Source organism: Lissotriton vulgaris, chromosome 1_1, assembly GCF_964263255.1.
Source record: "Lissotriton vulgaris chromosome 1_1, aLisVul1.2, whole genome shotgun sequence".
NCBI lineage: Eukaryota > Metazoa > Chordata > Amphibia > Caudata > Salamandridae > Lissotriton > Lissotriton vulgaris.
The window spans coordinates 601070981-601085261 of NC_141685.1; the positions used below are offsets into that span (position 1 = coordinate 601070981).

General features: G+C 42.8%; 1 protein-coding gene across 1 annotated transcript in view; it reads right to left on the reverse strand.

The window, feature by feature from the left end:
• The window catches only part of COL24A1 (collagen type XXIV alpha 1 chain), an 897023-nt gene that overhangs the window by 690768 nt on the left and 191974 nt on the right, over nt 1–14281 (reverse strand). The window contains exon 4 of the mRNA XM_086954096.1: nt 13392–13445. Within this exon, the coding sequence (XP_086810222.1) occupies nt 13392–13445 (54 nt within the window). The remainder of the gene's footprint in view (nt 1–13391; nt 13446–14281) is intronic.

A 14281-nucleotide genomic window follows, 5' to 3' on the forward strand; every position in this document is an offset into this window, starting at 1 on the left:
AGAAGCATTCTAAAACATAAAAACTGAATATTGCTCATACAGTATAAATATAGGCCTGGGCGAAGCACTACGCTACGCTCGCGGAGTTTGCGAAGTTTGCGCAACTTCGCACTACGCGAGCTGCACATAGCACAGTGCGAACACGCGTAGTGCAGCGTAGCATAGTGCAGCGCTCATTTTTTGCTTGTTCGCGGTCCTGAACGTGCTTGTTCGCGACCACGAGCAAGCAAAATGACATCCCGGCGAGATTCTCATAGCGGGGAGGTAAGGTTTCTCATTGTGAGTGGTTGCGCATGCTCGCGACTGCTCTCAATGAGAAACTACCAGTTCGCGTTGAGAAAGCTGCAGCTCGAGTAATAATCTACACAAGCAGCAGAAAACGACAGCTCGCACTGTGCAAGATGCAGTTTTCAATGATTGCACAGTGCCGGATGCTTGTCTGCACTGTGCAATCATTGAAAACACATCTTGCACAGTGCGAACATGCTACTACGCAGCTCGCGTAGTGCTACGTGAAGTTCGCTTAGTGCGAAGTGCACTTCGCGTAGCTTCGCGTAGCACTGCTTCGTGAACTACGCCCACACTTACTGTGTCATAGGCTAATTATTCAAGACAATTTCCTCTTTGTTTATGGTATATGAAGGTATCTCCAGCACTGATATTCCAATAGTTAAAACTTAGAAGCTCCAAAGGAGTAGCTAGACTGAAGTCCCAAGTGTGAAGGTACTTTATTCTCCTGGGACTTCAACGTACAGCCAAGATATCAGTATGCCAAAATGTATTTGCTAATGTTGGAGGGGGTGGTCAACTACTCAAAGGACACTAAAGCAAAGCTGCTAGAATAATCAGTTGAACTGCATCAATCTATGTGTGAATGAAGAAGAATATTCCCTCATCATTCACCCACTTATGTCACAGTGTTTGACATAGGTAGTAAGCTGCCTGGGCGCATAATAATCAATATAAACAAAAGACTGTGACTGAAGTAAGAAGAAATGGCGGTCCTGTGATCTTACTTTCTCTGAACCACTTAAAGTTGTGGCTGTACATAATAAACATTTGGGGTATCGCACTGAGACAGTATTCTGGATGATCATAATACAGGAATGCCTGTTCATTCAAGCAAGCTGCAGTGCATTGAACCCTGAAGTTACCAGGGCACTCCAACATATGCAACAGAAGCTGGCCTAGCCTGAACCCCAGGAGACCTGGGCTCAGCGGTAGAGCACTCAGTGCTCTTAAATAGTCTTGCAATGGTGGGACAGTTTTAAATTGCACTCATAGGGCCTGTCAGATTGAATCAAAATACTACTAACCATTACTAGGGACTAACTAGTAAATCAAATATGCAAATCTTGGATAACCAATCAGAATCACAATCTATACAGGGAGCACTTGCGCTTTAGCACTGATCAGCAGTGGGAAAGTGCCCAGAGTGCATAAAGCAGCAAAAACTAAGTCCAGCACACAGTCAAAAATACAGGAGGTAGAGGCAAAAAGACAGGGGAGACCACACCAAAGATGTCAGGTTTAACATCCATCAAGCTTCTTTTTCCTGTTTTCTGCTGTTGGAGACAAATTGCTTACCAGCACACTCTATTGAAAAGTATTAGGATTTGCAAAAAAAACATGGGAAGTAAGTATATGAGCACAGACATTCACTTTGAAGGAGGCCAGTCCATATATATTTTAAGTAAAAGGTTTTTAGAATAGAAGGATGTAGAGGCACCAAGGATTGGGCCTCCAAGGCAGTTTTTTAAGCTTCCCTGGGTACCATCTAGGGACATGTAGTACTCTCTGTGTAAGACACTGTCCTAGATATGCCTAATTACCACCTCTATCACAAAACATCTAGTACACTGACTATAAGATCATGATGTAGAGTTCCGACATCTCTAAAAGGCAGTGCCATGTCAAAGGGAGCACCAGGGATTTTGCGAAGTTTTAAGCCACTTTCTTCCCCCTTCACGTACTGCATCAGGAAACTTCAAGAAACTCCTAGAGCACACACACTGCACTTTACAAAGCCTCCTTGACCTCCCTCTACTGTGATGTTTTTACTTACCACTATTGACTTCTCACATACAAGACATACCAGAAAGCCTCGCAATGTAGTGTTCCTGATCTACAATGAGTCACATTTCTGTATACTGTTATTGTTCGGTATGCACTGTGAAGTTAAACACAGTGGGGGAAATGTACTAACATTTTACGCTGTGTTTGCGTCACAAAAGTGATGCAAATAAGCCCAAACGTTTTTTCCTGATTTACTTTCCAGCACTAAACAAGCTGAAGAGTAAATCAGAAATAAACATGAAAGTAACGCAAAGCAGGACATAGCACTGATTTGCATTACTTAGCGCTAAGGGGGGGGCGTACCATGAATGGAACATGGGCATACCCATGCAACCACCCAACTTACTGATGCTAAACCCATTTGACTAAATAAAGTAGACAGGGTTTAGCATCAGAAAACTGTGCCCTTTCGAAGTGGGCGCAAGGAAGGAGAAATGCCTACATTTCTCCTTCCTTTTCTGACTTTGTACATGTGCTGCACTGTACAGCACACATACAAAGAGGGGAAATGGTTTAAAGTGGGTCTGGCATAGTATTTGGTACTGGAAGGGTACCCTATGATAGACTCACAGAGACCCCCTTGCACTATGGTACAAAGGTCTCTCTGTGGCGCACGGCAACTGATTTCAGTACCTGCGCTGGGCAAAGAAAAGGAGAGGGCCATATTTCAGTAAATTTGGCACTCTTCTCCTCTCTCCTTTACGCGAAGTGCAGCATTTTCGGCTGCTGCACTGCGCTGCATGAAAAAGTGGTAAATCTGCCCCAGTATTTATTATACTCTGACAATATACAGAGGACAAAGTTGAACAAAGAAGTTAAACTTAAATTACAATGAAAGCTAAGTGGCAACGCATAGTAAATGGCTAGTCTGGCCTTTTTATAAATTTTGAGGCTTCAGGTGCTACTTCCTATGGCCAACAAGCATTTGCAATGCAATGGGTCATTCATTTGCAAGAGTTTAAGCTATTAGCATTATAAATGACAATGCTTTTTATTAATCTGTTTTGCTAATTAACACATAAAGAAAAAGCATTGTTGTTTACAATGCCAATAGCTCAAACTCTTGTAAATGCAAGACCTATTCAAAGAAGCAGCCGCCATTGTCCTGGGCTTCTTGGAAAGTTAAAGCGCACATAGCGTGCTGAATGTTCCAGGAAAGCATGTCGTGCCTGCAGTAGGGAAAACTCATTAAAGAAATTAGTGCTTACAGACTAAAAAGACGTACTGTGTAACAAGAGAAGTCAAAGGGCAAGTCCTCATGGGAGGTTACAATACAAATAAAGACAAAGCAGTAGTAAGGAGGGACTAACAAGCCTATTAACGAATCAGAAGTCAGCATTTACGAAGGGTAATGGCACAAGCCAATGACAAATATGGGCAGAGAGTGGGCGTGGCTTCAATTTCATACTCCAATACAACATGCTGCAGAGGAGCGCAAGCGCTGCCCACACTCAACCTGAAAAAGACTCAGCTAATAAAAACAAAGAAGGAAACAAATGAAGCATGCACAGGCAACCGATTATTAAAGTGAAATCTCTAATTTGTTCCGATTTAGAGGAAGAAATGCAGCTTCTTTGAGGGGGATGTTTAGCTAATAACTCAAATCCATTGATTCCTCCTCAGATATCATCTTTCTGATGTCACCACTCCACGCGCATGTGCATCATTGACCACAGTACATGTGCACTACAGCACTTTGTCCTCTTATGAAAGTAGAATTCAAGTTCCAATTTAATTGTGGATTATTATTATTATTTTTTTTTGCGGAGCCCTTGAAACAAAGAACAGCGCAAAGCTAGGAATTCGCAGTACATAACATCAACAGTCTCCAAAGAAACTACTGGCCATAAATGTCTGGAAAATGTACAGTGAAGGGGTTGAGTGAACATGAAAGAAAGCAGTTTCCACTTACTGTGGCACAACAATCCGAGCCATGTTCAGAGCACTTCAAAAGATTGTTGAGCAGGATTTAACTAGTAGTAATTGTAGTAATATAATAATAAAAAATAATGCAGTGGGCCAAAGTTTTTCTCAGGGTCCTGCCACCAGTGCATCAGGATGTTGTGGTCGATGAATACCTAGGCTGCCGCCAACCTGTACTCCTGGTATATTTTTTTACTGTAATCGTTTTTTTTTTCATCCATGCTTTATCCCTTAGCCACGATCTTCCTGTCTTTCTCTTCCTCTGATTATCTCTTTTCTGCCTTTCTCTTGCTCTGGCTCTAGATTTGATGATGAAAATACGTTTCAATCCCCAAAAACAAGTGCCATTGCCCTCTCGTACACATTAGGCACTGTAGGGAAGAACAGACTCTTAAAAACAGAGCTGTAAGACTGATTCTAAACTCAGCAGACAGGTACACAGCAATTTGTGCAGGAACAGTAACGGATGCCTAGAACTGCAGAAGGCAAGCTTGAAACTGACATGTAAGCGAAAGACAACAAGGCAGTCTTTTACTATGGGACAAGAGGACGTTATATTCTGACCACATGTTCCAAGCTCATATCAAAACACACAGGGGCAGATTTACAAGCCCCTTGCACCTCATTTACGCCGCCGTTGCGTCAGACGCTGTGGCGGCGCAAATCCTGCACCATGGTTTGGGGTACTTACAACGTGACGCATCTGGGAGATGCGTCCCGTTGTAAATCCCTGCGCCACATGTAGGCGTTCCTGCGCAGGGTGGGCGTCCCAGCGCAGGAATGCCTCCTAAAAGTGGCAGAGTGAAATCTACAGTCACTTTTAGGCCCATGCTGCGTCAAAACCCTGCGCCTGCCTGAAGCAGGCGTAGGGATTGACGCAGCATTAACTAGATAGGGCCCCCAGAGCATTGCTGGAGCTGCGTCGCGCTTGCAATGCAACTCCAGCAATGCGCCACTTTTACAGCAGTGATGAGTCACGCATCTGTGCCGATTTTGCCCCATGGTGCGCCGCATTGTTAATGCGGGGCATCCATGATGGCAGAGCTGTGGCGCACAATAACTGGCGCATCCCTGCTGATTTGCAGGGATCCGCCAGTTATTGTAAATATGCCCCACGGTGCTTAGTGTACAGCACAATCACAGGTGACTGGACGCCTTGAACGCAGAATTCAACAATGTAGTGACATAGAAAGAGCACAACTGTTCGACCTCCATAGTGTTGTTCTTCTAATTTCAGCTTCGGAAAAATCCCTGCAGTTGGAGCTGCTCTTTCTGACGCCAGCACTTCCTCTGCAGCATTCCTTTGGCTCGGCATCCACCCAGCCTGGGTCCCCTCTCTGTGGGAGCAGGCCAGTCCAGCCTGTGTGACCTCTCTGTGGAAGCCGGCCAGTCCTCCCCTCTCCAGTCATCGAGGGACTCAGCCTCGAATCTTGTCACAGCTAGTACTTATTCAAGAGGGGGATTCCCCGGATGGTCGAAGAGTAAAAACATCATCCACGGAATACGCGATATAGACTTTAGAAACTTTGACTCAAGACTAAAGTTTAACCAATGTAAAATATCAGACTAGTGTTCGTAGGTCATGACATAGCTAATGCTGTTCACTACAATCAAATCTGATGACGCAGATAGACATAATTCTAACTACATGTCTCGCTCCTCACTTACTTTCAATAAGCAATAGAGTAGGTTCAAAGAAATTTAGTTTGTTTAACTTTGGGAGGCACTTCATAGTTTGACATTATGCCAGAATGGTGTGTAACCCAGGTGGCCATGTCTATACAGTAGTTTGCACTTAGGAGCATTCTGGGTGTGCAGATGCAGGAGCGCAGTGAGCTGGAGGTTCATATTGAGGCACTACAAATGTAAGGTCGTGCAGAATGTAACTTTGCAAACATCTGGAACAATGTTACTAGAAGCACTGCTCATTCTCACTGTTGGTGGTGTATGTTGGTATTAAAGGTGACAAGTCCACAAGAGACCCTAGAAATGTTAGATCCCAAATTGTCATTTAATGTAGTTGACATATTGAGGTGGCTGGCGCAGAGAAAATGGAAACTGTTAATTCTCATTCTAGGAAAGTGCAAAAAAACCTCTGTGTCCTGCAGCGCTAACCTGCTTTATGCATTAACGTGGGAATTTTGTGTCGAAAACAACAGTAGTGAGTAGCAATGAGATGTCAAAAGAGGTCTTCTAAAATTTATGGGGGAAAATAGTGGTTATATGTTAAAAAAGTGTTTTTCCGTTTTGTAAATGATTCATCAATATCTTAACACTGCAAACAATATACAATGACAGGTTTACACCTTTCTCGTCTCTTTTTTCTAAATAATTATATGGGCGGTGTGTACACAAAATTATTGGTTTTCAGTAGGGAACTTATACCGTAACAATAGGGTTAGGGAGAGAGGACTGGGCAAGCGTGCCTATGTGAAATGCTTCAGAAAAGAGACATTTCTACACTCACTAACTTTCCTCACTGAGAGGATACAGCAGAAGGCAAAGAAAAGTGCAGCGTTTGTAACAGCTGCAGTCTGCGTTACGAACGCGGCACGATTCTTTGCCTTCCGAATTTCCAGGATCGCCAAATAATGAGGCGAGCAGTTGGTTAAAATTTTGAAGCCACTGCCTTCACATTTAGAAGCCAGTTAAACAAGTGGTGTTTGTATCAGCTATATATGTTGCTAAAAGTATCCTTGGATGACCTTAAATAAAGATTGGTCTTCCCCAATTGTAAGCTGAAGATATTTATAGCTCAAGAAAAATTTCAAGTCCTGAAGAGGACCATACAGTAATATATTGGTCGAAACGCCGTCGACGCTTCTCTGTGGCCCAAATTGAATTAAGGACACATTACTCATGTTTATGTTGTTCCTTTATCCCAATATGTAATGTTTTTGTTTGCCACTTCTCTGGTTTGTATGTTCCCTTTTTGTATACCAGCAGTTTTGTCTTGAGCATATCTGTATGTTAATCTTTTTAAGAATTTTTGATATATGATGTAATAAATATGTGATTTTGAGACCAGTACTCAGTTTTAAAGGGCCTCTTTAACCACTTTTCATCTCTTTCTTTCTGGGTCTTTTTGAATTGTTGGGAGTAATTATAGCTTTCAGTGTTTCTTTTCCCTGAACCTCATGTTAGATGTATTGACTAGTGGGCCTGCAGCACTGATTGTGCCACCCACATGAGTAGCCTTAAAGTGGTGTCTCAGACTTGCCACCGCAGTGCCTGTGTGCAGTCTGTGAACTGCCATGTCCTCCTGGTCAGTGTCCCCACTGGCCAGGCCTAACCCTTCCCTTTCTGTACACATTGGTCACCCCTATGGAAGGCCCAAGGTACCCCCTTGGGCAGGGTTCAGTGTATGTGACAGGTCGAGCGTGTACATGTGCAGGTGACATGCTCTGGTAGTGAATTACAGCCATTTTCATTTTTCACTATGGTAAGGATATCTTACCCCATAGGCTATCATGGGGGATGCTAGCTACAGTGGCTACCAGCATATCTTCCCATAGGAGCAATATAGGACCTAAGAGTTTGGTATCCCTGAACTCAGAATTTAATAACACATCTTTTAGGAAAGGTTGTTTTTAAATCCTGTGTTTGGGAACAGCACTTTTAGAAAGTTGCTGTTCTCTTGTCTGGCCTTTCTGTGTGCCTTGGCCTGTTTGTGAATTGACTGTCTGGTTTGTGAGTAACAGGGCTGGGTGGCTCCCAGAGTCTGAGTTGGCCATCCCTGGGCTGAATAGCTCCATCTGCATCTAGAGTGGTGGGAAGGGATAGCACCTGGGCCTGAATAGGGCTGTGCCTGCCTTCCACAATGCTGGCTCCACCTCCTGCTGGGCGGCTGACGACCCTGCACCTCTTTCTGAAAGGAAAGGAGAGGCCAGGAAAACAAAGTGCTCAAGGAATACCCAGAACTGGTTCAGACCAGGTTCAGAGCCCTCCTGAACAAAGGGATCAAAGACTTTTATGGGTACAAGTACAGGACAACAGAAAATTAGATCATCCTGGAATGAAGAAGGAACCTCTGCCAAGGAGAAAGCTGAAACTGAAGAAGGAAGACTGTCCTGCCGTTGTTCTGCTGGACTGACCTGCTGTTGCTTTGCTGCCAAGGAGAGGGGAAGGACTTTGCTTTTGGTGCTGTGTCCCCTTGCTTGAAGGAATCCCCAAGGGCCTGAGAAGAGCTGGCTCCCTGTTAAAAAGTCCCAGGAACAAAAGGACTTCACCCCCAGGTACCCTGCTGAGAGAGTTATTTCCTTCCTAGAGTGCTTGGGCCAGTTGTGGTGCCTCTGGAAGATGTACCTGTGTTGGGAAGCTGGAAACCAAGCTTTTAAAGACTTTCTGCAAGTTTTGTTCCATTGTTCGCTTGCGGAGCGCATTCCCGCCGCTACGAAGGCCGAGATCGTCGCAGCGCCTGTTGCCGCTGCCAGAGTCATCGCATCCTTCGTTAGCGGGACGCACCAGAGTGGAGCGGGAAGAATATCATCACTGCGAGTGTCGTCGCAGAACCTGTTGTCGCTGGGTTTGATCGTCGCACCACTTGCTTGCGGACCCCATCACGTCGCTACGAGTCTTGTTGCAGAGCCATTGCATCAAGGAGTTGTGAGAGGAAGATCACTGCTGGTCCGCTCATAGTCGCCCTGGAGATCGTCGCAACTCCAAAGATCATCGCGTCGTGCCTTTGCAAGCTTCTTTCACTACTGAACCTCCACATCGGAATCCATACAAGGTATCACATCCCTCCCCATACAGACCGGAGTCACCGCATCACGCCCGCTACATCCAGCAGGGCTGTAGCATCGCCTCCCCAAGGTCTCAGGAGTGACGCATCGCTTGTTTTCCATCGCACCAGCTTCTGTTTTTGAACTTTGTCGAATTTAAAGGCACTGTTGGCTAGACGTGATGCAACTGTGAACTTTTCACGCAACTGTGGATTATTTTATCACAACTTTAAGAACTCTTCTGCAACCATATTCTTGAACTGTGTATGTTGGATTTTTGTCGTTTTGGTCTTGTGTAGTTTAGATGAAATACTTTTATTTTTCTAAACTGTTGTGGAGGCAGTTTGTGGTGTTTTCACTATGTTACTGTGAGTATTGGTACAAATACTTTACACATTGCCTTCGATAAGCCTTGACTGCTTGTGCCAAGCTACCCAGAGGGTGAGCAGAGGTTATCTAAGAGTGTTTCCTCCTTACCCTGACTAGAAGCAAGGGTCCCTATTTGGACAGTGGTACCTACCTCTCCCAACTAGAGACCCCCATTTCTAACAGTGTGGATTAAACATAATATAATAGAAAAAGAATTGACAGTGGACTTTGGAGAAGCCTCACCTAAAGAGATTCCTTTTGGTCTTGAAAAAAAAGCAGGAGACCACTTTGGCAAAGAAAACGCAGCTGAAACATGTCGACCCTATTAGATGTGGGTGAGTTTTTAATTTAGTCAAAAACATGAATCCCAGCAAATGAAAAATGAAAGAGCTCCCCTTTTACCAAGTTGTAGGCACGGGTCAAGCCTTTCCAGTAGTATTAGACAACTGGATGAGAACTCGAGACTGAAGCATTGCCACAGAGAGAACCATGGACGAGGGTTCTAATAAAATGAAAGTGATTATCTTTTATGGCTAAGTGGAAATAGGGATCCCAGATATCATTAGAGAGAAGACGTAGGATGTGAACCATTTCAGGATAGTGACTGAAAATCCCATAATCCCATGAGTAATTTCAGGAAGTTGATCAGAACAGGATGATAGACTGTGTTGAAGGCTGCAGAGGTCAAGTAGGAGCAGGACATAGGAGTTGCTTCTTTCATTGAAGAGGAGGGCAATGTCAACTGGTTGGAGTGTGGCTGTCTCTGTACTGCAGCATGATCTGATGCTTGCTTTGTCGCTCTGTAGAAGATGAATCTTTTTCCTGTAGCTGGGAGGCGACTGCTCTATCTATAATTTCCAGATGATTGGAAAGAAGGTAATAGGGTAGAAGTAGGTGAACTTCACTGAGTCTAGTGATAGTTTCTTTAGCTGGGGCAGGATCTGGCATATCTGAAGGACAATCAAGAGTGTTGCTAGGTTTAGGGAGGCATTGACAATGTGGAGAAAGTGTGTGGATCTCTCCTGGGAGTGATGTGCTGATGGAAGAAGGAAGGGTGTTGTCTACATAGGAGGTTGCTTTGAGAGCGTTTTTGATAGTGGAGAGAGAACATTGTATGAGACTGAATTGAGAAGGTTCATTTTGTGGTAGGCAGATGACTGGAAGGGAAGGGGCTCTGAGCTGGTCTATGGACTTCTTACCATTTGTCTCAGTACCTCATTGTCATAATTCAGACATTTCACTTGCACTGTTGATGGTAGCCAGACAAAGGGGAAAAGGAGTAATCCATAAATGGAAGACATAATGCATTAAAAGACTTTATATGTTCAGGTGAGTTGATGGGAGGGGCACAGACCTTGGAAGGACCAAGACGTTGTCTCAAAATGGAAGGTGAAATTATCAAGATGTTCAGCGGAAGCCCACCCCAAGGACCAATATTTTCTCATAGTATCGAAGAGGTTGAAATTCATGTCTTACCAGATTGATATAAATGTTGTGCCACAGCTTGCCTTGATGTGGCTGAGTTAAGAGAATAAGGAGTGCATTGCATGGGCATTGAAATTCAGTCAGTCTTTCCTGGCAGCATCTTGGTCATGCTCCACCAACTGTGCTAAATAATTTATGCTAGTGTTCAAAGGGTCTATAGCTGGGAGCTGGCATAAAACTGATATGCTTGGAACTCCCTCCCTATCCTGGCCATGGTGTTCTAAGGCAAATGGTAGTAGGTAACAATCCGAAGTGGATGTGAAATATGCACTCTCTCCATGTGAGCCACAGACGTTCTGTGCATTTTGGCCTTGGGGGTCTGAAGTCTGCTCAAAAGATGTAAAATACATTATTCTGCACACAGACCATACACGTCCACGCCTGTTCTTCCGCAGTATTGCCACAACTTAGCAAAGTTGGAAGGACCAACATCACCCTCCATTTGTCTGGAATGTCCTGCTTTTTTGATTGAAATCAAAACACTAAGTTTGTACATCATGTTCACTATGCTTGCACACGCAACAGCCAAGGGAGAAATAAACTACTTCCACATGATAAGAAATAATAATAGTGCGGGGCTTGCAAGGTCATTGATCCTCTTAATAAGATACTGTTACAACACCATGCACATTAGTCTACTCAAAACATTGGTCCAAAGACTGCAGAGGATATTGAATTTGCCATTATAAACCATATTATCAAAACCTACATTTGTTTGTAACCCACTGTGAGAAGAATTACTATCAAACATAAACTACATCAGTGCAGGGTAATCTCATAACAGTACACTTTCTCTAAGCACCACAAAAGCAATTGTGACAAGCTCTTCTACCACAATTTACAGAACCAACTGTGCATCCATTAATGCAAATCGTCTGTCAAAAGTGAATAGCCTAAATCAGAGCTCATTGAATTATAAAACATACATGTTCTCAAAATTACCGTGATCCTAAATACAACACTGTCACGAGGTCACCCCAGGCTATATGCTGAAACAGATGAAAAGGGAAAGGGGGGCACTATCAACTAAAACTCCCATTTTAAATGTTCAGAAAACAACTGGAGTAAGATACAGAGGAACTCATTTCATTAAAAAACTTTGCACCCTTCAAAACAAAACTTCATGAATCAATTCTTACTCATGAATAAAGCATGTTCTTACAAATTATGTCCATACTAGGAATGTTACATGATTTAAGATCACGTTTTTATCCTCAGCATCCTTATGAAATCTCCAATGATCCCACCCATTTCCATTATTCTGATAACCTGGTTCAAAATGTTATTGCGAACTCTAACTCTCACAATTTTCTTCCCTCTGCACTCCCTCATTCTCCCTCTCCTTACTCCCCTCTTTTATGAATTACTACTTCATTGGTATGTGTTGCACATTAAAAAAGTTATACTAAATAAATACACTTTGAATGTTCCTGGATTTAAATAATGTGAGTAAAGAGCCTTAGTCTTTCAAATACAGCTGTCGTTTAACTATGAAAAACATGCAAACCTTTCACAAGGCAGTCAGAGGTAAAGAAATAAATAACTGCAAAAGCATGATAGTTAGTATGCACCCATCAGGAACCCATTCTCTAAGCAGTCCATGGTAACCTGCAAAATAGGTTTCAATGGAAGAAAGAGAACTCATGCCATTGGTTATAGCCTCTAGAGTTGAGCAAGTGCACGAAAACTACAATTTTCAGACAATTCTTTATAGACTAGCATTCCCCAGCAAGACTACCCACTCTCTCGACCAGATCATTACAAAATCAAAAGTCATTCTTTGTTCAAGCTTGACTCAATTTCATTCTGCTACACAATAAAAAACGTTCTTGCTTAGGGATGTGCATATCCAGTGTGATGATAGACAACACTTCCTCCAGACAATTACCAAATCAATTTGCAAGCCATTGGGCTGTTGCCCTACATGAGTCACAAGGACCTGCCGTCTACTAGGCTGACATTACTCTGAAATGGCCAAAGACAAGGTAACGCGCTTAAAAACACTACAAAATATATTTGAGTGACTGGCACATTTTTGTGAATCTGATTCGAGAGACTATCAAGTATGGTAACAGAAAACATGTTTTACAGGTGACGTTAAGCTGGACAGTTGGTTATGAAAGTTCTCTCAGATGCTTTAATGACAAATCTTACATTGATTTGACAACCAAATCATGGGCCAACTAAAAGGTAAATTGCTTTCCTTCTTGGGTTGGTCAGTGTCAGTTTTAGTAAAGTGAATGAAAATGTACTACCTTATAGGAGTGCAGATGCCATGCTATCTTTATTTTTAGGGAGAGTTAAGTGAACAGTTGCATTAGGAGCTATGCAACAAAAGGACACTGTTAGATGTACAAGTCAAAAATATACTGCTATTCAAGTGCATGTCATAGAGTGCTCAAAAAGGAAATCACGTATGCAGTCTGCAAATAAATTTATAGACTAATCATGTCACTCTACTGCTTGTGTTTTTTCCACATTGAAACCCAAAAGAGAGTTTGATTAATTGTGTATTTGATCGCACCTTATCTTAAATACAGCAATTGTGTAATATCTGCTTTGCCCATAACTTTCCCAGGCTCTAATGCTTCAGGTTGAAACCCAGAAGCGAGGCACATAAACTAATATGGTGAGAAGTAAAGAAGCTTAAGGTAGGTTAAAGTGGTTACTTGCAACGTAAGTGGTCACATTAAAGCATTTCTGAAAAATGAGAGAATGGAAGTTAAAATGGTCTGGTATTAAATATAAACACATCCTCTTTGCAGTGCCACAAGAAAATATCTTGTCATAAATGGAAGGTAGAAATCTACTTACCCTGGGACCTCTTTTTCCCGGAGGACCTGGCAAACCCGGTGGACCTGAGGGGCCCTAAAAAGATCAAACAAAAGCAGATTAATTACAGACAGATCTTTCCACTTCCATGCCTGGCATGACGACTGTACTGTCTGTGAACAATTAACAATTAACAAAAATTGCTCCTGTTGTAAATTAAGCACATTCATTAGGATGGTCACATTGCTAACTTCATAGGGCTTGCTTTCGCGTGTTGTGTCTACCACAAAAGTGTTGACATTTGAAAAATTAGTATTCCGAACAAAAGAGAGAATTTAAAGAGGGATAACTAATGTGGCCCAAGTAACTCCATAGTTACTACCGAAGGTATATGAAATTTTAAAGCACAGGTCTCAATTCACAAATACGTTTTTCATGTTTTTTTAAACATTTGTAATTTTACAAAATAATTTTAATGAGCAGAAACTGGTCTGTGCTTCAGCATCTGTGGGTGCACCTCATTTACCCGTGGGTCGACCAGAGACTGTGGCAGGTTCCTAAGACAGGTTTGAATGCTAACAAACAGATGTGTTGGAGTCTGGTCTCTCCTTTTCCCTAAAAGAGGCCAAACCTTTTGCAGGAATCTAACACGGAATGGAAGAATTCAGGCACAGATCATATTTATCTCAGCCTGCAATTTAACCCCTTGGAGATCACCGCATAAGAAAGGCATGAATGCTGGTGCACCGAATTGCTTTCTACCCCTAACATAGTCAAAAAGTTCGTACCTTGACCCTCCCACCACCTGGTTAATTTGAGCCAATGAATAGTTAACAAAGCGGACCCCTGCTAATTAACTCAGAATGGAGGGTCAGCTTGGAGGAGTAGTGCCAGACTTTCACCGCTGGCCTGGTACTCAATAATGCATATGT